At 49.0% G+C, this 23,448-nt stretch overlaps 1 protein-coding gene across 1 annotated transcript; it reads right to left on the bottom strand.

The window, feature by feature from the left end:
• Window positions 1-17,809: 17,809 nt before the first annotated feature.
• LOC134022801 (uncharacterized) lies at window positions 17,810-18,865 on the bottom strand. Its single transcript, XM_062464552.1, has one exon. The coding sequence runs from the start codon at window positions 18,863-18,865 to the stop codon at window positions 17,810-17,812; it is 1,056 nt and encodes a 351-aa protein (XP_062320536.1).
• Window positions 18,866-23,448: the final 4,583 nt, after the last annotated feature.

Raw genomic sequence — 23,448 nt, 5'->3', positions numbered from 1 at the left:
TGAAGATCTGGAGCTGTTCTGTTCAGCACCTTAATATTCCTGTCATCTCCTGCTTCAGAGGAGGACAGACAAGAGCCTCTTCATCTACCCAAACAGCAGCTGTGCAGACAAAGGCACACGCCCACACACACACACACACACACGCCTGCCCACATACACACTCAGATATTCATATACACAAGCAAACTTATATAATTGAGGGGTTTTAAGGCGGCAGCACTCATGCATGATTTACCCTGCTTCCAGACTCCTACTGTGGAAATGTTTACCGGAAGCCTTCTTCAGAGCAGGACCCCACCCTCCTTCCCTCACACACCCTCCACCATCCTTCCTCCACCTACCTACCCTCACTCTCTGCTGGTCCCCTCTTCTCTGAAGTGATTAGTCTCTCGGGCGCAGGGTGCATGAGGGGCTGCAGGCCTCAGATAGACGCTGACATCCTCAAGGACATGTTTGTGTTTGTTGTTTATGTGGAGGAGTGTGAGAGAGGTTCATCCGTGGGGTCGAGTCGGAGCGACCAACCATGATGATTACACGCCACTCAGCCAGGCCTTTCTGTCCAACCTTCCTTTCTCCTCTCTCCCCTTTCTCCCCTCCCTCCTCTCCCTCTCTCCCTCCCCTCTCCCCCCTCTCGTCATCATGGAAGAGCCAGCAACTTGTGTGTTATCATTCAGTTCACATGGTCACCAAGCTCTGCTCTCTCACTCACTGCGCCCACACACACAAACACGCACACTGGGTTTAATCAGCGACTCCAGAATCTGATCTGATCAGTTAAATCACAAATCAGACCTCATTAGTCACTCTCCCAGCCATGAGCATGCATGGAACAGAACACTTAGGTTGCTGAGCAATAGCTTGTTACCCCGGAAACAACAAAATCCAAGTGAAGGAGCCTGGAAACCATAGCAACAGGTAACAACTGTCGCACGGCCGGACTGAAGGGTTGTTAATGTGTCATCAGAAGTAAAACAAGTACTGTGTGATGAATCCAATGCAGAAAATGGATTTAAACCTGAGACTCTGAGGCTGGAGTCCTCGTGTTTTGACGAGCGCCTTGTTGACAGCACTGATGATCAGACTGATGAGACGAGCGCTGGGGTGAATCTGTTGTTCCCTCTTTTACACGTTGAAGACAAAGCGCTCTCAATTACTTTGCATTTCAAAGAAACTGTCATTTGATCAGCTCTGATGGAGTCCTCATTAGCATTCCAGATATCAAAATGCCAGACCTCATTGTTTGGTGAGACCCACATGCTCTTAAGTGGGACACAACATATTTTTCAGTTTTTAGATCCTGAATGTGCTTAACCAGCATGTCATCTGATTTTCAGGTCTGTACGTACACACACACATACACACACCAGCAGTGAAGGAGATGAACCAGCACACACTTACACACTGTGCTTTGCACTCGCACCTCTATGGATTCTCACATCAAAGGGCTCCTTCATCCTCCCGGTTGCCATGGCAACGTTCGCTTGGTGATTCAGGGGAGGACCCTGGACCGGAGAAGATTAGAAACCGTGGTTACCATCCAGCATCCTCAAGCGTGATCCTGGTTCCCCGCAGGCAGCATTGTTCTGGTGTTGGGCTAATGAGGTCACGTTTCATAACGTAGCTGACTCATTCCTCCTGGCACATGGGTTTTCTTCTGCCTGCCTGTTGCCCGGCGGAGGGAGGACAAGCTGTTGTGACTGACTCCGCAGAGCTATATTTACCAGATGGACAGTGGGCTGATGCAATCTTGTGATATAGAATGCGCCGGAGAGATTGGCTCTGAGCGTGGCGAGCCTGCCGTGAAATAGAGTTGATACTCTACTTGATTGTATCGTCCTTGTGATTGGAATCAAGCCCCCCCCTCCTTCACCTCTACACCAGAGGGCTTCTTGTCTTGTGATTGGGCATGAGTGCTGCCCCGTAACCATGGTGACGGATGGCGCAGCTTACCTGGTCGGCGGGGGTGGTGGGCTGGGGGAGGCACAGGAGGGTGTGTGTGTGTGCGTGCGTGTGTGAGGGTTGGGTTGGGTTGCCAGCGATGACAAGGCTGTGTCGGGGGAGGGCTGTCTCACACAAAGACAGGACTGTTCCTGCTGACTCCCTGATCTCAGCAGAGCGACCGGAGGAGAGTACTGAGGCACCTACTAGCTTCAACCCTCCTACCCTCACACACCCTCCTACCTGACACCCTCAACACTGATCTGATCTAGAGAAGAACCATCTCTTACTGTAATAACACTCTGGCACAATCTCTCCCCAGTGGACCCCATGTAGACCTGCCATTCCTGCTCCTAAAGGACTCTACTGATGTGTGTATCAGAGCATTGTGTATCTGGTTGGACACAGATTTGATATCGAGCCAGTTGTTTGTCGGTCTCAGCATGTGCCACCTCGTGATTGGTGGAATTTCAGTCTCCTGATTTACACATCTCCTCGTTACTGAACAAGGTCGTTTACACACATAAGTATTAATTTCCAAGTATCGCTGCGCCTGTTGCTTGACAACAGCAATTACATCTACATGAGTGCGAAGTTTAGTGTCAATCGATGGAAATTCTGCTAGATTGGTGTTAAATGCTGCATAAGCTCTGATTAAAGATGTGTGTGGGTGCTTCAGCTGAACGTGAGGCCAACACACATGACCTCTTCTTCCACTGTGGAATTAGACACGGTGGAGTGTAAATCGTGTTTAATATGTAATCTCTACATCAGTGTTTACGTCCAACGAACAACAAAACAGGCACATTTCTGAACAGAAAAAAATCCACACATACTGTCTGGTTCAGCGGCTGAATGAGGCCATTATGAATATTTCAGAGGTATGAAAACAGTGTCTGCTGGCAAAGCTCTATAAAGGAACGTTCCACGTTTTCCGTTGGCTTGACTTTCCCCTGGTGAGTGTGGACACAGAGTCAACACAGGAGAACTGTACACGCTCTCAGGGTGGACCAGCTGCACAAATGGCCCAAGGTTTCCCCCAGAAACAAGCCAGCGCATTCCAGAGACGCATCAATGGGATCGGTTGTTGTCATGGAGGCCGCTGGGGGTGGGAGGTCGGCGGGTCCTGTTGCCGTGGCAACCCCTCAGCGATAGAGAGAGGCTTGTACCAGCTGCAGACAGTCAGCTGGTGCCCTCGGGGTAAATCCCTTTCAAACATTATTTATTTACTTCCTTATTTCTTTATTTATTTTCCTCTGAGTCGAACGAGAAATAGACTCCCAGGGCCACGGCCTCTCTGCTGCCATTTTGTGTCCTGTGAATGTGGAGCAGCCGTAACACATGAAAACGTAAACAAACAAAACAGGCCGACGTGGATCATCCCTGGTCGTGTCCCTAGATCGGATTATTCCCCCGGCGATAGTCACATGCTGCCTGTGTCGTCCTTGGGTGAGCCCTGCAACAGAGGCATCCTGAATTGGACCTCATTAAATAATGAATCGGCCCTCATTAAATAATGATAAACCGAAGTTGTCAGGGGAACATTGGGATCTTTCTGGTCCGGAAGGAACCATGTAACTGGATCTGTGATTTGAACAGAGGCAGACAAAGGGATGGAGTATCTCACTGTATGCTCTGCCAGTGTTCTGTGAAAGCGTGGGTTTGTCATCATCTAGTTTCAGTTTTCTTTTCTTTTTTTTGCAAGTCATGGATGAAATTCCAACCCCAGCTTCCACAGTAAGGAGAACATGGACTTTAACAGGATACACTGCTAGTATGCTTCAATAACATAAAATCATACTTTCCAACATAAACCACATTACTAACTTTCTATTAGACTAAAATACTTTCAACATTCAAACGGTCTGGAGTACGGCTTGCCTTGTCACAGTAGAGAGGTGTAATCCTGGTCAGGTTTGCCATCAGGGGGGGTCAAAGGGTAAAGATGACCCCAGATCCAGGGGCCCCCATGTATACAGGGTTACAATGTCCGGCTTACTCATTCCTGCCAGACCCAATTCTGTTAAGCTTAGTTGACCCCTGCCACAATTGTGGATGAGGGGCCCAATTAGGAAAATGCTGACCCCTTGTCCATAGTTTGTAATGGCTGGCCTGATCCAGGTTTCTGCTCCAGGAGGCCTGGGATGTGCCGGACATGGTTTCAGCAAGTCCTGGGATCATGTTCAGGTAAACCAGGTTCTTCATCCAGAGGAACACCTGGGATCATGTTCAGGTAAACCAGGTTCTTCATCCAGAGGAACACCTGGGATCATGTTCAGGTAAACCAGGTTCTTCATCCAGAGGAACACCTGGGATCATGTTCAGGTAAACCAGGTTCTTCATCCAGAGGAACACCTGGGATCATGTTCAGGTAAACCAGGTTCTTCATCCAGAGGAACACCTGGGATCATGTTCAGGTAAACCAGGTTCTTCATCCAGAGGAACACCTGGGATCATGTTCAGGTAAACCAGGTTCTTCATCCAGAGGAACACCTGGGATCATGTTCAGGTAAACCAGGTTCTTCATCCAGAGGAACACCTGGGATCATGTTCAGGTAAACCAGGTTCTTCATCCAGAGGAACACCTGGGATCATGTTCAGGTAAACCAGGTTCTTCATCCAGGGGAACACCTGGGACAAGGAGGGTGTGACGTACTGCTTCTCTATGTCCTTTGTTTACCTGTTCAACAGCCTGGAGCAAGTGTGTGCAAGAGGAACCCTCTGCGTGGGCGTGTGTGTGTGTGTGAAGGTCTGTGTGTGTTTGTGTGAAGGTCTGTGTGTGTTTGTGTTCGCACTGAAAGAAACATGTTTGTAGTGTAACTAGACTCTTGCTTACGTTGCTCAGTCATTAACTGTGGGAAAGAAAGCTTTCTGAACAGCGGTTGTTATGTCTGCCAGGGGTGTGGTGGACAGGGGAGCGGCTTGTCAGGCAGCACACCTTTGTCTCAACTGGATGCCTCCAGGCTGTCTGGTTCACCTGGCCAGGTGAATGTGTTGATCTCATGATGGGAAAGAACTGTTTCTGTTGACGCTATCATGACCCCACCTGCCTCAGCAGGTTCACTGCGTACAGGCATGGTTTCAGTTTGAAGCACCACAACTGTTGAACTCACTGGCTTGAAAGATTGATGTGAGAGAGAATCTCTCTAATACTTAAAGCTAGTGTAGTTGCAATTTAGACCGATTTATACCCATTTATTCCAGTTTAAACTGGTTTATACCCATTTATTCCAGTTTAAACCGGTTTATACCCATTTATTCCAGTTTAAACTGGTTTATACCCATTTATTCCAGTTTATACCGGTTTATACCAATCACAGTTGTTATGGTGCGCCTCGCCAAAGTACAGCCAGCCCTGTTCTGGACTGGGGGATCTAGTGTGGCGCTCACACCGTTGAGCCCATTTAAAGTACCGCTTCCCAAACTCCTGCAGATGCTTTCCATCCAGTAGCGTTTATTTCTTGTCTGACCCCAAACCTTCCCCCATCCTCTCCCCCTCATTCTCCCCCCACCATTGTCCTCCTATCCCTCCATTCTTTATCCAAGCCAAAACTGGCAGGCAAGTTCACACTCAGAGTTTCAAAGCCGTCCTGTTCTCTGTCAAACGTTGTGCGGAAACATCTAACGCTTGGCCGGACAGAGCCTTCCTCGGGATCCCAGCGAGGTGGGCGGATAATTGGAGGCAGGCCTCTGCGGATCTGGCAGACGTGTGATGAGTTTTTACTGAAGGGGGGGTTTAGAAAAAAAAAAGGCCCTCTTTGTTGTTGTTGCCCGGGTCCCTCCCTAAATCTGTCCACAGTTCTTTTGATTGGTCCAGCAACGAAGTGGTCCCTGGCAGTAAACATCGCAGACAGACACGATATCTTAACCCAACATGTGGAATTTTGTGTCTTTGGTCTGACTCAAGCTTCCAAACATTTCCACATGTCCCGTCCTCACTCGGCCTCGTTAGACGTTTCTGGCTCAGCTTCTCTGAGACTTTCTCTGGAACCACCCTGCTAATGAGTGTGCACTGTCTGAGCTGCTCTGAGTGTGCACTGTCTGAGCTGCTCTGAGTTTGGACAGGCTGGAGGTCATGAGAGCTGTGGCTCCGGCCGCTGTGATTACAAAGACACAAAGGAATGCCCCTCCTCACCTCCTCTCTTCCCCCTGAACGAGCAAGAATGCTGAACCTGGATTCTTCCCAGTCATCCCTCACTGAGCAAGCCCAGCCCGGACTCAGACCTGCTCTGTTCAGCTGGGCTGGGCTTTCCCCCAGAGAGCAGGAGGTCAGAGCTCGCTGGGGGGATGTGGAGAAGGGGACCAGACTCAGGAAACTGTTACACAAGGAGGGAAACGAACAGAGAAAATGATTCGATGTAGACAGTCAGAGAGTGCCAAGTAAAAGAAAAACATATCAGGCCTCCATGTTTCAGCGGATAACCAGAGGCTCATGCAGACAGTATGAAGTTTTCAACATTGTTTTTGTTCTTTTTTTTTTGTAATTAATGATTTTTTTTTTACACAGGATGTTTCAGAGAGCAGACCTTCGGTTTCCCTGTTTTCCCTCTGCAAGTTAATTCCCGGCTCTCCGGTGTTGCCAAAGCGCTCCCTCTCACTCTTTCTCTCTGTACCAGAGAGCTGTTCTCCGGCAGAAGGGTCATCTCTAGGCCAGCTCCAAATGAGAAATATTTGGCTGTGTGGCCTGGCGGCCGCTCAAATTCGCCTTTTTGAAAAGATTACTGTGCTGCTGCTGCAGCCGCCACCTCCTGTAGGGCGCCAGATCTGCTGAGGGGAGAGGCATGTGCAGGAGGGCCAGGGAGGGGTGTGTGTGTGGCGGAGGTACATTTCATCTGCCCTTTTTTCCTGAAAGTTTCCCCTCAGAATTTTTCTCCTCTCTCTCTCCTTCTCTCTCTCTCTCCTGCTCTCCTACTCCTCCTCCCTCTCTTCCTCCTCTTCTCCTTCTCAGACTGGACCAGGAACTGGACCAGAATAACACCTCCCAGGGTTCCTGTAGCCCCCTTGGAGGCCATGTGGCCCAGGTCAGCCTCCTCTCTCCCCTCCCCTCTCCTGATTCTCTCTCCTTCCTTCCCCTGGTTCTCTTCTCCAGGCTTGGTGTTTCTCAGGGCCTGGTGATGAATGATGGGTTGATAGTGTTGAGGCCCACTCAGCCTCAGGCCATTTCTGCTAAGCTGCTTTACCTGATAGGCTGCTGACTCGGGAGTCTCCCATGCTGGAGTGGTAAAAGCTGATTTGTGGGGGCGTTGTGAGGAGGCCCAGACGTGTTCATGCCTCCCCGGGCCTGTCACAGTCAACATCAGCTTGCCCCGGCCGAGCCTCACCCTCTCCTGTGTGTTTACTCGTAAATAATGCAGAGCACTCACAAATAAATACCCTCCTTTCACATCAGGCATGGATATCGTTAGCTACAGCTATTTGGAACAATGAAATACAGTTTTTTGTGCATCTCTTTTTCTTTCTTTCATTCATTCTCTCTTTCTCTCTCTCTAGCCACTCTCTTTTTATTTAACAGGATGATCGACTATTCCCCATTACTACAGGTAAAGTGTACATAGAGGCATTGTTTGTCTGCAATGGCTCTCAGAATCCAACGTAATCTACCGCTTCAACATTAAATTCGAATTTGTATTATGTAACTTTCCTTACTTTCTGACAGGATTAACCTAGAAAAGAACCACTGAAAAAGTAGGGGGACATGCAAGGTTGAAGATAAAAAGTCTTGTAAATAAGGAGCCAGTTTGAGCACGTCCCCCGTCGATCAGCAGCCACTGTCTACTCTCTGCTGCGGAAGTTAAAACTATGACCGTTTCTTGATTGCTAAAAGCATCCTTCATATAAAAGGGAGGGTTGACTTATGGGCGGCTATTATCCAACAGGATGTTTTAATTTTATTTGGTTTGCCGGGACATTACTCTGCAGTGGAGCAAACACTTAGTCCTGACATCACGGCTGGAGGAAATCCCCCCCCCCCCCTCCCCAGGGATCATTAAGCTGCTGACGGATTTAGAATGATGCCTTCTCCGTGGGTGGTCCTTATCTGAGATCCAGGAAGCAGGGCTGGACCCAGACACACCTACTCACAAGAGAGGAAGTCCCCTTGTGCAGTGACTACACCTCAGATAAATCATACACCACCCAAGCCCTGACAACACAATGACGTCTGCCTCATGTCGTTGAGACAGTTTTCCCGCAATCACCCAGCATGCATTCCTGCACGGCCATTTAGAAGAGTGTTTACCAGGAAGAGTAGCCAGTTGCACATGTTTTATTAGTAGCAGGGTTTAAAAAAACGTCCCAAATGATTTTTTTCATCATGTCTGAACTGTACTCCGACTCCTCTGAGCTATGCCTGCAGACTTCCATATTCACACGCAGAGCAAAACCCATTTAAATAGAAACTGAATTTTCCTTTGCTGCATCAATGCCACTCTCTGCTTGCTGTGGCGTGCAAGGCAGAAATAGATGTTGTGTTGGAGTGTTAGTGTGCGAGTGTTAGTGTGTGTGTTTGTGTGTGTCGAGGCTGTGAGGCTGGCTGTGTGTGTGGCTGTGTGTGTTCCTGGGTCACATCGTCTGCTTAGTAACACACACTGGGGAGGACAGGATGCTGCCTTGTGATTGGAGGAGACCAACACCCTCAGGATATCAGGCGCTAATTGCGAGCAGTTTTTTTCTCTCTCTCTCTCTTTCAGTTTTTTTTTTAACAGATACAATATGCCAACCCCAGAAAGTGGTTGCATAACATGATTTTACAACAGATAGCTACCCCTCTCCCACACTCACTGCCCCAACTCTATCCTTTTATCTCTCCCTCTCCCCCCTCTCTCCCCTCTCTCCTCCATCCTTCTCTACATCCTCTCATAGCAACGGGAACACTGCCAGATGGTTCGGCTGACTATTTTAAAGATTACAGGAAGAGAGAGGAGAGGGAGAGAGAGGAGAGAGAGGAATGAATCATTTTTACTGCACAGAAAGAAAACATGTCCGTCGGTCCGACAGAAATAGCCAGCGTTTGTGGGGGAGGTTCTGCATGGATGGAAAGGGCTGGGGTGGTCTGGAGAGAGAGGGGAGAGAGAGAGGAGAGAGGGGAGAGAGAGGGGAGAGAGAGGGGAGAGAGAGGGGAGAGAGAGGGGAGAGAGAGGGGGGAGAGGAACATGGCCTGACTGTGTGTGGGCTGAGTAAAGTCCTTGTTGAAGGGATTTAAGGACGGCAGGTCTCACTACTGTTCTCTCCGACAGTCCTTATATGGCCGTTTAGCCGCGTTAACAAAGAGGGCAGTTAGAGCTAAGCTGAGGAACAGGAAGACCTTTCCTCCATCTTGGAACAACATGCAGCAGGGACCTCTCTCCTTCCTGAGCAGCAGCCTGGCTGAGCGCTCCCAGAGACCTGACCACCATGAAACACACACATTCATTCATACACCCACCATGTGCACAAGATCATCAACACTCCAGACAGAAATTACAAATGCAAGCATTTTGCTGCCTGAAGGGGGAGGGGCGAACTTGGTTTGGAAGCTAAGAGTCTTAGGGGATTTGATACACACACACAGAGGCTGCTGGCAATCGCACATGGGTCCTGGGGGAACTTGTGAACATGAAGTATTTATTGCTGGCCTGGCAAGTATGTGTGTGTTACATGAGCAGGATATGAGAGGCTTGGTGGGAAGAGGGGCGTGGCCCCAACACAACACCAATCACATAGCTCCTCATCTATGTGTGTGTGTGTGTCGTGGTGAAGCAGCACATGATGGCCTTTTTATTGTCGATCCTCTCTAGACAGCACAAGTAGAACAATGCACAATGATGTTATCATTCAACCTCCTTGGTTCCGTACACTGTACTGTACACATGCACACGTATGACTGTGTCCATGTCGTATGTTTACGTACTGTACACACCGGTGCACGGCTGACATGCTAACATTTCTGCATCTGACACAGACAATAGCGCTCTACGTGATGTTGAATGTGTGAGATCTGGTGCTTGTGTTCCAGCTCTTCGGGGTAAAGGAAGGACAGTCCAGAAATAGTCCGGTGGTTTTAATAAACCATCTCAGAGTAGCGTATCTTGTCGCTGTGAAGTTGAGATGGAACGGTAGCCTGGGAGAGACTGAAGCTGGTCTCTTCCATTCCAGACCCTCTTCTCTGCCCTGATTCAGATCTGCAAGCAGAACGTGTTTACCCCTCTTCCTGCTTCGGCTGCTCTGCTCTGCTCTCTCTTTCTCCCTCTCTCCCTCCCTGTCTAAACCTAACCCTGTCTAACCGTAACTCTAACCTCCTGTACAGACCTTTTATTCCTGTCGGGAAATGTTTATTACCAAAGAGTCAAGTCATTTCTTTGCCTGAGGAATGATGTGACCAGTGGTGATGACAGTTGTGTAAGCCTGCAACCCTCTCTGTGTTGACCTCCTGGGAGGGGGGTGGGGGTGGGGGGGTAGCATGATGTAGCATTACATAGTATAGTGTAATATTATGTAGCATTACGTAGTATTATGTAGTATGATGTAGCATTGTGTAGTATTATGTAGCATTACGTAGTATGATGTAGTATTATGTAGCATTACGTAGTATTATGTAGCATTATGTAGTATGATGTAGTATTATGTAGCATTATAACACCCTTGATTTGACCAGATGTGGCATCAGTCAGGTGCAGGATTAAACACCAGAGATGAAGTCAGACAGTCTTGAGTCAGAGACGCTCTTAAACACCACCTTCTAGACGTGGTGCACGCTAGGAATGACAAAACCTTACGGTGCACGCTGTGACGAGTCAAGCGCAAAATTGAATCTCATATTTCATAACATGAATGAACGCCAACCTGTTAAGACGAACACAGCATTTCACACACCTCTTAATTATTGTACGGGAAGCCAATAAATCCCAGAGGGTTGTCATAGCTGACCTAACATAATAACCTCTTAATCGTAAACATATTGGATATGTAAACAAGCCCTTCCCCCACCACATCACTGATGTAGCTTTAGCTCTTTAGCATCCGCGTGTCTACATTGGCAACAAAAAAACACACACATACACTCGCACTCACACATACACACACACACACACACACACACAGGCAATCCTCTCTTATTAATGAAATGGAAGATTCTGCATTTTAATGAGGACAGGGGTATCTATTTATCATTGACTTGGCATGTTCAGTCAGAGGGCTTCCTGTGTACTCCATGTCCCTAACGCTCAGCCATTTTCTCACACACACAAAGCGCCCCCCCCCCCCCTCAGCCTCCAGAGTGAGTGGAGGGGGATCGATACGTCTAGAGATCAATAAGCTTATTAGAGCTGCAGGAGAACAAAGCCGATTATCTCTCCAGCCGTCTGGTGTCCCCTCCCTCCCTCCCCCCCCTCCCTCCCTCCCTCCCTCCCTCCCACCCTCCCTCCCTCCCTCCCCCCCTCCCTCCCTCCCCCCCTCCCTCCCTCCCACCCTCCCTCCCTCCCACCCTCCCTCCCTCCCTCCCTCCCTCCCTCCCCTTGGGTTGCCAGTACAGACACGGTGGGGGTCACAAGGTCAGACTAACCTTTTAACCTGTCGTAGCCCAGTAGATAGACGGACCTGGAACCCCTGACCTCCTCAGTTGATATGATTAATACTCGAGCTTCGGGGAGGCATCGATTCACTGCCCCGTGGAGGAAAGATCCCTTCTGCATCTCCTAGCCATGCAGAACTCCCCTGAATCATTGATCTTTCATTATTTTCGCTTCCCATTAAAAAACCCCAGAAGGTTTAGCCGTATAGATCAGTTGGATTGAATGCTCCTGGCATTCTCTAATCCCTGCTCTCCTCTCTCTGTCCCCCCCCACACACATCCCTTGTGGTGTGGGGGGTTTGAGTTGTCAGCACCTGCCTGGTCGTCGGTCAGCCAACGCTGGACCTGGTCGCGAGTCTCCCGGTCCTGTCCTACATCTATAAAGTTGAATAATGGATTTTGGTGTTTTAAAAACCCATCGACACTGTATGACTATGTTTAGCCTGTGTTCTGCTCCTCTCTCCCACCAACCGTCTCTGGAGGAGGGGATCCCTCTCTGAATTGCTCCTCCCAAGGTTTCTTCCATTTTTTTTTTCTCCTGTTGAGAGTTTTTTGGGAGTTTTTCCTTGTCTTCCTTGAGGGTTTAGGTTGGTTGAGGGGCAGTTCTATGGGCATATGTGAAGCCCTCTGTGACATGCTTGTAAAAAGGGCTATACAAATAAATTTGATTTGATTTGATTTGGATTACGTTGCTGGAACAGAGGATGGCTTTAGGATTACTCTTCTGCTTCGGCACACAAAAATGCACTTTAGTAAAACGTGTTGTTTCCTGTGTCAGGGGTTTTAAAGAGACGGTGAGCTTGTTAGCGACAGCAGATGGCTCTGGTGGTCAGGTGGGAGTCAGGTGGATGAGCGGTGAGGGAGTCGGGCTAGTAATCTTAAGGTTGCCAGTTCGATACCCAGCCGTGCCAAATGACGTTGTGTCCTTGGGCAAGGCACTTCACCCTACTTGCTTCGGGGGGAATGTCCCTGTACTTACTGTAAGTCGCTCTGGATAAGAGCGTCTGCTAAATGACTAAATGTAAATGTAGGTGATGTTGGCGGTGTGGAGAGTAGAGCTGGGGGGTGGGAACTGACGAGGGTGTCTCTGCTAGTCAAAGGGAGCAGTGTTCTCTGGTCAAAAGCCTTGGTATGAATGGAGGGTTGAGGGCTGGGGGGGCAGAGATGGGAGGAGGATGGGGGGTAGAGAGATGGGACCGGCGCAAAGCTGAAGGTCGTTTCGTAACCCTTCTCACCTGGGACCTCGTCTGAAAACCAGAGAGACACAAGGGACTTTGTGAATCACGTCTCTTTTACTGGCTACAAGACTGCACACACGGAGGCAGTGAAAGAGGGTTATTCATGAGGGCTTCATACTTCCTGTCAGAGCAGAGCTGCCATGAACTGTCAATCACTGACCGGCTCGGCCCAGCAGTCTGACTGGGACACGGAGCCTGACTCAATGGAGTCATTTGATTAGCTCACATCAAACAAACCCATTGATGAAAGAAACCATGATGCTTTGAAGCATCAGAGCTGCACTAATCCCTAAACTGTAGTTGAGTTTACTGTACACGGCGTGTTTACAGTATCGTGAGGCTGAGAGAGATGGGGCTTGGGCCCCCCAGTCCATCCATCGAAACAATAACATGTAACGTGATCGGGAACTCTCCTCGCCATGCAGGGAGGAAAACCACCACCCTGTCTCATGTGGAACAGCTTGGAAGCACGAACGAGCCCCTCTTGTAAGCCGGGCCTTGTGTTTGCGATCCCTGTCCTGTGAATGCAAGGCCCCCTTCTCTGCCCTGTCAGTTTACATCCTGAAACCCAGTAAGGGGTGAGTGTGTGTGTGTGTGGAGCTGTGTGGGTTAGGAGGAGATGGGGGGCTGTCCAGGGCAGCTTTGACCCCACACAAAGACCACCTTTGATGGGGAGCCCTGTGGTGAAGAGGGGGTGAGAGAGGAGCAGAAACCAGGGGAGTATCTGATGACTCTGGAGCTGCCACTGTGCTCCTCAGTCTGTACACCCTGGCCTTCACCCAGAGCCCTGAGATCCCAACCCGCTCTCACGCGCCCACTCCCGACAGAGCAGACCCACACCCTGAGATACGGACGACCTTGGCGACATTCACTTTAACAGGAACTAGGAAGTTTGTTTTCAAATGTGGGTGGGACATAGTTTGGACAGAACTGAGGACGAGGCCTTTACATATCATTTTCTTCTTAAAAAGTGTGTGTGTGTGTGTGGGGGGGGGGGTTCACAAAATAGATGGGACATGTACCTCCCATGTATAATGAAACTTACCACCCTGACATGAACACTATTTTAAACGTGTAATTTACAATGGTCTCTCTTTAGCGAGTTAGGGTTGTTGCAGCCGTGGGAGTCAAGTTGCGTTGTTCCATTGTTTGTGGAGGATAATTTGAAGCCCAGACTCTGTATGTTGGCTCAGAGTTTATTTGCAGCTGCTGTTACTGGAATCGGATCCCTGGAGCGATCTGGATTCAGCTGATCCAATTAAACGCTCTGAATAATTGATCTGACAGCGAAACCAAGCCCTGTCACATGGGAGCGGTGACATCACCGTTTAAGGGGAAACTGAATTGGGCTGCGGCCGGATCGCCCCAGGTCATTTGTCCCACAGTCAGCCCCGGTGTATCTGATGACTGCAGCTAGAGGACACAGAGCAGACAGAGTTGCTAATTTAGCGACTTTGTCGCTAGGCTTAGCGACTTTTCACTTTCACTAGCGAATCGTATCTAGCGGCAAAATCTCTCAATCTCCGTTTTCGTTATTAAAGAGCAGCAAAATAACTTACTGATTTATGAATGACGTCACAATTGCCTTTTTCAGTGTTCTAGCGTACCCAATGTTAGGCTAGGTTAAGGTTAGGGTTAGGTTAGCTTAAGGTCAGGGTTAGCTTAAGGTTAGGGTTAGCTTAAGGTTAGGGTTAGGTTAGCTTAGGGTTAGCTTAAGGTTAGGGTTAGGTTAGCTTAAGGTTAGGTTAGCTTAGGGAAGTAGGCTCTGTAAGATCTGTACTTCTGTGTTGCAGGGCAACTAACCTTTCCTCACTGTCTCAGTACCATCCCGAAGTGCAAAATGAACCATCTTAAACTAAACTTGACCTGTCCCGAAATGTGAATTCTGACATGGGTCTAGGTTATTTGCAACACTATTTAAGTAATAAATACAGTTGTGGGGCTCAAATCAATGTCTGAATTTCAATGTGAATACATACACAATAGAATTCACAAATGTCTTGCTTGTTTCATGGTGGGGCTAACACACTTCTTGGTGTGGCTGTAGTAAAAAAGTTTCTAAAGGTTTTAAAACAAGATTTAGATTATTTGTATTTTTTTAAGTGTTTTCTGAAAAAGTGTTGAAATTTTGTTTTTTTTGTTTTGAAAAAAAAGTTTTGAAAGGTTGAAAATATATTTGCGATTTATTTAAAAAAATTGGTTTGCATCATTGATGAGTACTTGATGAAGACTCTAAACTCTACTGTACTCTTGTACTCTGCTATGCTTTAATCTACTCTGTTTTAGGCTCCTCTGTTCTCCTCTCCTTTTACTCTGTGTGAAAAAAAGCTTAAAAAAAAGTTTCAAAATGTTGAAAACATTTTTTCAAAAAGGTTGGAAAAATGTAAAAAAAAAGTTTCTAATATATTTGCGATTTCTTTAAAAAAATAGGTTTGCTTCATTGATGACGTTCACAACACACCACTAAGTAGCTTTCTGTGTCAGGCACCGTATTTGGAGGCAAACGCAGACGTAAATACAATTGCTGGTCCCAAAATCTCCCAGTGTTTGTGTAAGGGGAAGCACAAGCAAAGGGGATGGGCTGGGATCGAGGGGGCTAGGTCCTGCGGTTGGGCTGCGTAGCGTGCCAGAGAAGGGAGACAACCTGATTAAACAAAACCTGCATGTGAACCAGATGGACTCGGCACGGGGCGATTATCTTCCTGGCCGTGAAATAAGGTGTAAATAGAAGCCATCTTTGACCCTGGCTTTGGAGGAAGCTCAGACTGCAGCGTCTAACGAATCCCCTCTGGAAAGAGCTGCTCCTTTTCTCAGCACCTCAAGCAGGTCTGTGGCACCGGAGGAACAGGACGCCGCTGAGTGGCCACATCTTGTCTGCGTTAGGCCCAAGCCCCTGGGCCCGGCTTGGGCCGCCCTGTCTCCTCGCACCCCCTGGTTCTCAGGGAGGGAGGGAGGGAGGGGTCCTGCCGTCAGCTCCCTGCCTGGACGGACGCTCAAACCCAGGCCTTCCAGAGACAGCATCCCAGATGAGCTCACCCCCGACCGCCTCACCGCACACTGTTCCAGCGCCGGCGTGGTGCTGTGTGTGTCATGGCCAGGGTTTGTTCACGAGGGCCTGTGAGTCCGCAGGGGCTCGTTAGCCTCGGTCCAGAGTCTGACCTGAGACGTGACTACATGTGGCCACAGGTGTGGAGAGTCTCTCTCTCTTTCTCTCTCTCTCTCTCTCTCTCTCTCTCTCTCTCTCTCTCTCTCTCTCTGTCATAGAAATACAGAAAAAAGGTTTCATCCATATTTCCCACAGTGTTTGCTTAAACCTCAGCAGTTCACATCAAGAAGAAGAACTTAGATGCAATATATGGTGAGAGATCCGGGCAGCAGAATTCAGATATTCAAGCTCAACAACGCTTTGTTTACACTATGAAAACACAAGGTGTCCTGTGTGAACAGCTTCCTGTAATGACTGACATCAATCTACTTGAAGTGTGAGGATCAACCTGATTCATCATGTCTTTCAAGGTAACCGTACCGTGTAACCTGATGTGACTGTGTATTCCAGAAAGCTCCGTGAAGGGACTCACTGGAGCTTGATCCAGGGCCTTCAGGAGAGATGTGAGGTAATCGGGGTGAGGGCGGTGACACATGCATCCATCACCTCAGGCTGTTCTTCGCCAGAAGGCCAAGCACGTTTTCCCCCTCGTCCGAAACACAAAGGCTTCCCGGAGCTGGAAGACCCTCCGCTGAAACCGAACCCCGCGAGCGTCGCTCTGACAGCGCGCGGACCTCCCCTGGAAAAGGTCAGGCGTTGGCACGGCAACAGCGAGCATCACCAGAATGCTAATAGTTGAGAGGCCGTCAGAGGGGACTCCACGGCAACCAGGGCTGAGGAATGTGGGGGTGGGGGCGGGGGGGGGGGGGGAGGGGAGGGAGGGAGGGGGAGGGGAGGGAGGGCTGAATACTAACATGTTCTGTAAATGAGGTCTTAGAAAGTACCACCTTCATTCATTACCCCCTGTCTCATGTCCTTTAAACATTAACAGCTGTTAAAGCTTAACGCGAACCACAACCTACTCGACTCTCTGGACAGGGATGGTTGCTATGGAAACTTGCTCGTTAACGTGATCGTTTTAATCAAAGAGTGTCTGCGGGAGGCCAGCGACCTTGCAGGTGGAGACTGGTGATGGGAACATTCTCTCTGAAACCTGAGGAGAGAATCTGTAGAATCTGTGTGAAGGGTCGTTCAACCAAAGACTTTTAGGACAATGATGTCAGGAAATACCTTGCAGTCAGACCAAGTTCAAAAAGACCAAACACAAAGCTTCATTCATTAACTGGCGCTCAAACTTCCTGATTACTGAATGGCTCAACACTGGGATCAATCATTGTTCGTTTTTCAAGCTGAGATCAACATTCCTGGAGTACTTCACTCATAATTCTTATGAGCCATTCAGTTGCTTGCAGACTGGCTGTAATTTATGATCCACCGCAGTATTGATTGAAGGGATTCTCTCTCTTTGAGAACCATCCAATTATTCCACAAAGATGATGTATACATTCCAGTCCCTATGTTCCACATTTCCTGTTGTGGTCATACAATGGCGGTATTGAATGGTGTCAGTGCTCTCTGTTTTTCAATGATAGGATTTTTATTTAATTTGCCAGTGGGGGGAAAGTGCTGTGTGCATTTCACCTTTCCCCGGGTAAAGGTGAGATCTGATAATGCCTTATAGTGCCACTGTTTTACAGACAGAACACAAGCAGATAGATGGAAAACAGCCCAGCCATGTCCCTCTTCAGTCTCATCCTCCAATCAGGAGCCCGGTACAACAGTGCCCCCTGGAGTAGGCTGACGAAATTACACTTTCTGATCTGCAGCGACGTCCTGAAGAGAAAATCTATAAAGACGGTATGTTAACGTAACAAGTTCAGTTTGATCGAGTAAAGCTGTCTTCACTTTGAAAACATAGCATCGTTTGAAACTGTATATTCTCCGTACTGTAAATTATCTTAGAAAATGCTAAGTTCACTTACTTGTTGGTCTATCTTGTCAATAATGGGGTCCGAACCTTCAACATTTCATCTCATCACATCACATTAGGTTTTTTTGGTTCTCCCCAGACTGGGAGAAGCAGGGTGGAAGCAGGGCGGAAACAGGGTGGAAGCAGGGTGGAAGCAGGGTGGAAGCAGGGTGGAAGCAGGGTGGAAGCAGGGTGGAAACAGGGTGGAAGCCATGTAGAAGGAGGGCGGAAACAGGGTGGAAGCAGGGCGGAAGCAGGGCGGAAGCAGGGCGGAAGCAGGGCGGAAACAGGGCGGAAGCAGGGCGGAAGCAGGGCGTAAGCCATGTGGAAGCAGGGTGGAAGCAGGGCGGAAGCAGGGCGGAAGCCATGTGGAAGCAGGGCGGAAGCAGGGCGGAAGCAGGGCGGAAGCAGGGTGGAAGCCATGTGGAAGCAGGGTTGAAACAGGGTGGAAGCAGGGCGGAAACCATGTGGAAGCAGGGCGGAAGCAGGGCGGAAGCCATGTGGAAGCAGGGCGGAAGCAGGGTGGAAGCAGGGCGGAAACAGGGTGGAAGCAGGGCGGAAGCAGGGCGGAAGCAGGGCGGAAGCAGGGCGGAAGCAGGGCGGAAGCAGGGCGGAAGCCATGTGGAAGCAGGGTGGAAGCAGGGCGGAAGCAGGGCGGAAGCCATGTGGAAGCAGGGCGGAAGCAGGGCGGAAGCAGGGCGGAAGCCATGTGGAAGCAGGGCGGAAGCAGGGCGGAAACAGGGCGGAAACAGGGCGGAAGCAGGGCGGAAGCAGGGCGGAAGCAGGGCGGAAGCCATGTGGAAGCAGGGTGGAAGCAGGGTGGAAGCAGGGTGGAAGCCATGTGGAAGCAGGGTGGAAGCAGGGTGGAAACAGGGTGGAAGCAGGGCGGAAGCAGGGTGGAAGCAGGGCGGAAGCCATGTGGAAGCAGGGTGGAAGCAGGGTGGAAACAGGGTGGAAGCAGGGCGGAAGCAGGGCGGAAGCAGGGCGGAAGCAGGGCGGAAACGGGGTGGAAGCAGGGCGGAAGCCATGTGGAAGCAGGGCGGAAGCCATGTGGAAGCAGGGTGGAAGCAGGGTGGAAACAGGGCGGAAGCAGGGCGGAAGCAGGGCGGAAGCAGGGTGGAAGCCATGTGGAAGCAGGGCGGAAGCAGGGCGGACAGTCTGTTTTATGAGCGCCTGACCAACAGCACTTGGCTGGATTTGTCCACAATAAAAATAAATACAAAATGGAGGGAGGGGGATTGACTCATTTGCCTGAGCGCTCTTTGCTGCCATGCAATTAGCAGTGGAACAGTGGGTACACTAAATACCCTGGTGCCACCATAGACAGAGGCCAGCTTGGCTTGTTGATCCCAGTGGGTGTGTGTGTGTCCTGGCTGAACACCAAGTCATCTCCAAATCCAGCACACATTGCCCACCAGCCGGTGTTTCACCACCTTCGAATGAAACAAAGTGGCCGACTGTTCCTTATCCTCGCTGCCATGCCTGTTAGTGATGCCCCGCTCTTTCCTGCTGTCTCTTTCTCTTTTGTGCCTTCCAGGAAACGAAGAAGTAAAGATCGTGAATGATTTGAAGGTTGCCTGAATGAAAAATAAGCAGTGAAATATTGAGCTGTGTAGAGGCAATGAAAGAGAGCCCATGAATACTCTCTGTTTCATTGCCTCTACACGTCTCAATGTATCACTGCTTATCTTTCTTTCCCGTAACTTTAAATCCGTCACAATCCCTTTTTCGGTGTTTCTCTGGCAGTGTTTTCTCTCGTTCCCTGAATACCGTTCAAGGTTTCAGTTAAGGCCACACACCAACGACCACCGCGCAGCTGGTTCACCTTTAAAATCTTGGAGAAGCCGACCACCTCAGGGGGTCAGATGGCTGAGCGGTTAGGGAATAGGGCTATTAATCAGAAAGTTGCCTGTTCGATTCCTGGCCGTGCAAAATGACATGTCCTTGGGCAAGGCACTAACTGAATAAAAAAGTAGGGAAGACAGAATTTCTGTTTAAAAAAATGAAACGCCCCTGGATCCAGTCTGCACAATTCCAGGAGAGAAGCATCTTGGGCTGGCTGAAGCACAAACACAGATGGCTTCTTGGAGTGCAGAATCCCTTCCGACGCTTGACGGGCGTCCAGAAAGCCATTTCTGAGATGGCCCAGTAATGCCGCTAATGTGAGTTGGATGATAGTTTGATGAGCCGCGTGACAGATCTCCGTGGAGATCACCAGCTCTCTCAAAGTCCAGTATGCATTAACAAGGCAGTACAGTACAGTGAGTAGGTTAAAGAAAGATTGTGGATGAACACTTCTACATCAACATGATGTCTAAATAGTTGATTGAAGTGCATATAAATCCCAGTTTTAGATGTGACTGTTGTTACAACCTCCCCTTGGGTGTGGCCTGTGATTAAACCACGTCAATTATTTATGAATGCATCCACTCCACAAACAGAAAATGCCCAAACTTGCTCCGACATTGATTTTCACGTGGTGCCAGACATGACAGACAGCCTTCCTCTCTCTCGGCAACAATGGAGATCAATACTGCTGTCTAGGTCGGCTCTCTCTTCATGAAGACTGAGGGGGGATTCTCTGACCACAGCTGAGGCTGGGGATGAGGCTGGGGCTGGGGAAGAGGCTGGGGATGAGGATGAGGCTGGGGATGAGGCTGGGGATGAGCACTGGAGAAGAGGCTGGGGATGAGGCTGGGGAAGAGGCAGAGGCTGGGGATGAGGCTGAGGATGAGGCTGGGGATGAGCACTGGAGAATAGGCTGGGGAAGAGGTAGAGGCTGGGGATGAGGCTGGGGATGAGCACTGGAGAAGAGGTCTGTGTGCACTAAACTCAAACACACGAGCAGTGGAGCAGAACCTATAGATTGGACGTGAGTTCATGTGATTGTCTGTCGGATCCTGATTGTTCTTCCCTTGCACCTCCACACACACGGCTGAGACGACCTGAGAGCAGACAGCGAGCGACACGGACACGGTCGAGGAGATCTGATCAGAGGAGTCTGATTGGCTTGAAGGCTAACAGACAGACAGCCCTCTTTGAATGGAATCATGTGCTCAAACAAGAGATACTCTCTCACACGAGGATATATTCTATAAAATCAGTCGGTTCTACAACCTTTTGGGTTGAGTGTTGCGTTTCCTGGAATGAAAACACACATAGGAAATGTGCTTCCACACGGTTGTGTTAAACCTCGCCTGGCGTGGGGCTGATTACAGAGGGAGATGAGGGGGGAGGGGGGAAAACAGGCCGTTGCTCCACGCCAGCCGGCGTTTAGCCAGACTGGACCCGGCTCATCTGGAGCCTGGGCGGGTGCGTTGGGGGGTTGGGGTGAGGGAGGGTGTGTGGGGGGGTTGGGGTGAGGGATGGTGTGTGGGGGGGTTGGGGTGAGGGAGGGTTGGTGGGGCAGGACAGATAAAACGAATCCTAAAAAGCTCCTGGCAGCTGAATAAAACAACCCAAAAGCTGTCTGTCATGGCACTGTGTTCAAGAGCTGGCCTCGCTCTCTCTTCTGGGTTTGTTCACGTCCTGGTTTCACAGGTCTTTCATCTCCCTCCCCGCCTCGCCCCGAGGAGTCTGGGTAATTACTGTAGACTCTCTGAGACTGACTATCCTCCAAACATTTGTAAACACAAAATAAATCCTGTCTGTTCAGCCTGTCTGTCGCTTCACCTCGGTATCTGGATGAATGAGGGTTTTTTCTCCTAAAACTCCTTGCTAAATCACTACAAAGCTTTCACGTACTGTACATCTCTATTTATAGACAGAGTACATCAATTGCAATGTGAAGTGTGTTGTGAAGAGTGATGTTGAGAAAAAAACGGATTGGCTTCTTCAAAGACCCACAAGCAGCTGTTGGTCGGCTTTGATGTCTAAGGATAAGTGCTCAGAAATTGAAATGCAATCGATTTCAGTCCTTTTTTCAGGTTTGCAACATCAAGATAAGCTGCATGACCTGGCTATGTAACTTAGTCCAATACCAAGCGCTTTGAATAAAAAGTCCTCTTTTTAGGATTCCAAAAATGGCAAAACCCAAATTGCAAACATGCAGTTTACTAGTGAACCGCAGTTTGAATAGACAGCAATTTAACGCCATATGGCTTCTGATGAATTCTTTCCCACAACCTCAACAACTGGCCCTCAGTATGTGGGAGGGGCTGAGGCGAGGAGCCATCGCCTCATGCTCTGTTATGGAGACAAATATCCGCAAATGAATGTCTGCGAGTGTGTAAAACAAGTGCGGAGGTCATTGTGTTTGCTGTTTTTGTATTTTCCTCTGAAGCCTTAATCCCTTCTGTTGTAGGAAGATTGAGAGAGGCCTTCCAACTGCATCTGAGACGAATCAGTCTTCATACTGAACTCTGTGAACCCCCAAGCCCAGTCGCTGCGATGCACAGCTGACACACTGATCTCGCGGAGTGGGTGTGGTTAATGAATCATCTTCACGTGCTGAATCACAGGTCTGTGTCGTTTCTTCTGTTACCTTGGAAACCCCCGGATGGCGTCTCGTCTTCTGTCACTGCACACACGCGTGTTTTATGGAGGCGTGAAGTCACCACCTCAGACATCGTTATCTCTCAAAACAAAAACAGGACTAAACCCACAGCAGAACCCACCTCTCCTCGTCTGTTTCCTGTGAATACAAACCGTTCCACACTCCAGACGGGAGGTTGAGATTTCTGCTAAGGGTTATATAGCTTGTAAAATATTGCCTGGTGTGTTTACTGTGATTGGTATCTTGCTTTTGGAGGGTTTGAGGGGGCTGGAGGCTGACAGTGGGGATGGGTTTGCCTGTAGACAGTGTAGGCAAGCTGTCAGTTGACTGGCTTGTCAGATGCCACATTCAGCACATACTCCTAGCGAGATCGCACACTCTTCAATATACTTGTTCCCACATTCTCATGAATGAAGCTAAGTAAATGAGTAGGCTAGCTGTTCTGTGTTTAGCTGTTCTGTGTTTGCTGGTGTGCGTGTGAGGTGCAATAGGCACAGCATCACATGACACTGAACAGACGTTGGAGATCTGGTTCATTTCGAACGAGGGGGTGGAGAGGATGCAGACCTGACATGCCAGTAGAGAACAGCCGTGGAACTGGAGACCAAGTGTTCAGGACTGACAGAGACTGAAAGGGAGAGACAGAAAGAAAGAGAGAAAGACTGATAGAGATAGAGAGAAAGAGAGAGACAGTGATAGACAGAGAGAGAGACTGATAGACAAAGAGAGAGACAGTGATAGAGGCAGAGAGAAAGAGAAACAAAGAGAAGGAGACAGAGAGAGAGAAAGCTCTGCCAAAGTTTAGTCACCACTGTTAAACAAAAACATCAGACTTCTTGCCAACTATCTTGTGCATTTCTGAAGAGGCATTTCTGGATCTGAAGAGCCTACCCCCCCCTGTGATGGGTTTTTCAAAAACAAGCCTTTTAAGAGGAAATTGTGCAATTTGGCATATATTTTTTGTAAGGAGGGTGGCTTGTCTCTCATAATACTTATGTTGATGTTACGGTCAGTGTGTTAACAATTATTTCAGAGTAGAAATCATCCCCATGCCTGAGTCAGCTAAGGGGATTAGAAATCAGAATCAATATTGTCATAAGTAGTGGGGAGGGTTTCTTCTCATCAATGTCAGTGACTCTTCTCAATGTTATGCAATATTATGCAACAGAAGTCCTAGTACTGAGAGATGTGTGTGATAGAGAGGCTCTATCATAT

The sequence above is a fragment of the Osmerus eperlanus genome, chromosome 6 (assembly GCF_963692335.1).
Source record: "Osmerus eperlanus chromosome 6, fOsmEpe2.1, whole genome shotgun sequence".
Taxonomy (NCBI): domain Eukaryota; kingdom Metazoa; phylum Chordata; class Actinopteri; order Osmeriformes; family Osmeridae; genus Osmerus; species Osmerus eperlanus.
This window is presented reverse-complemented; position numbering and strand designations above follow the sequence as displayed.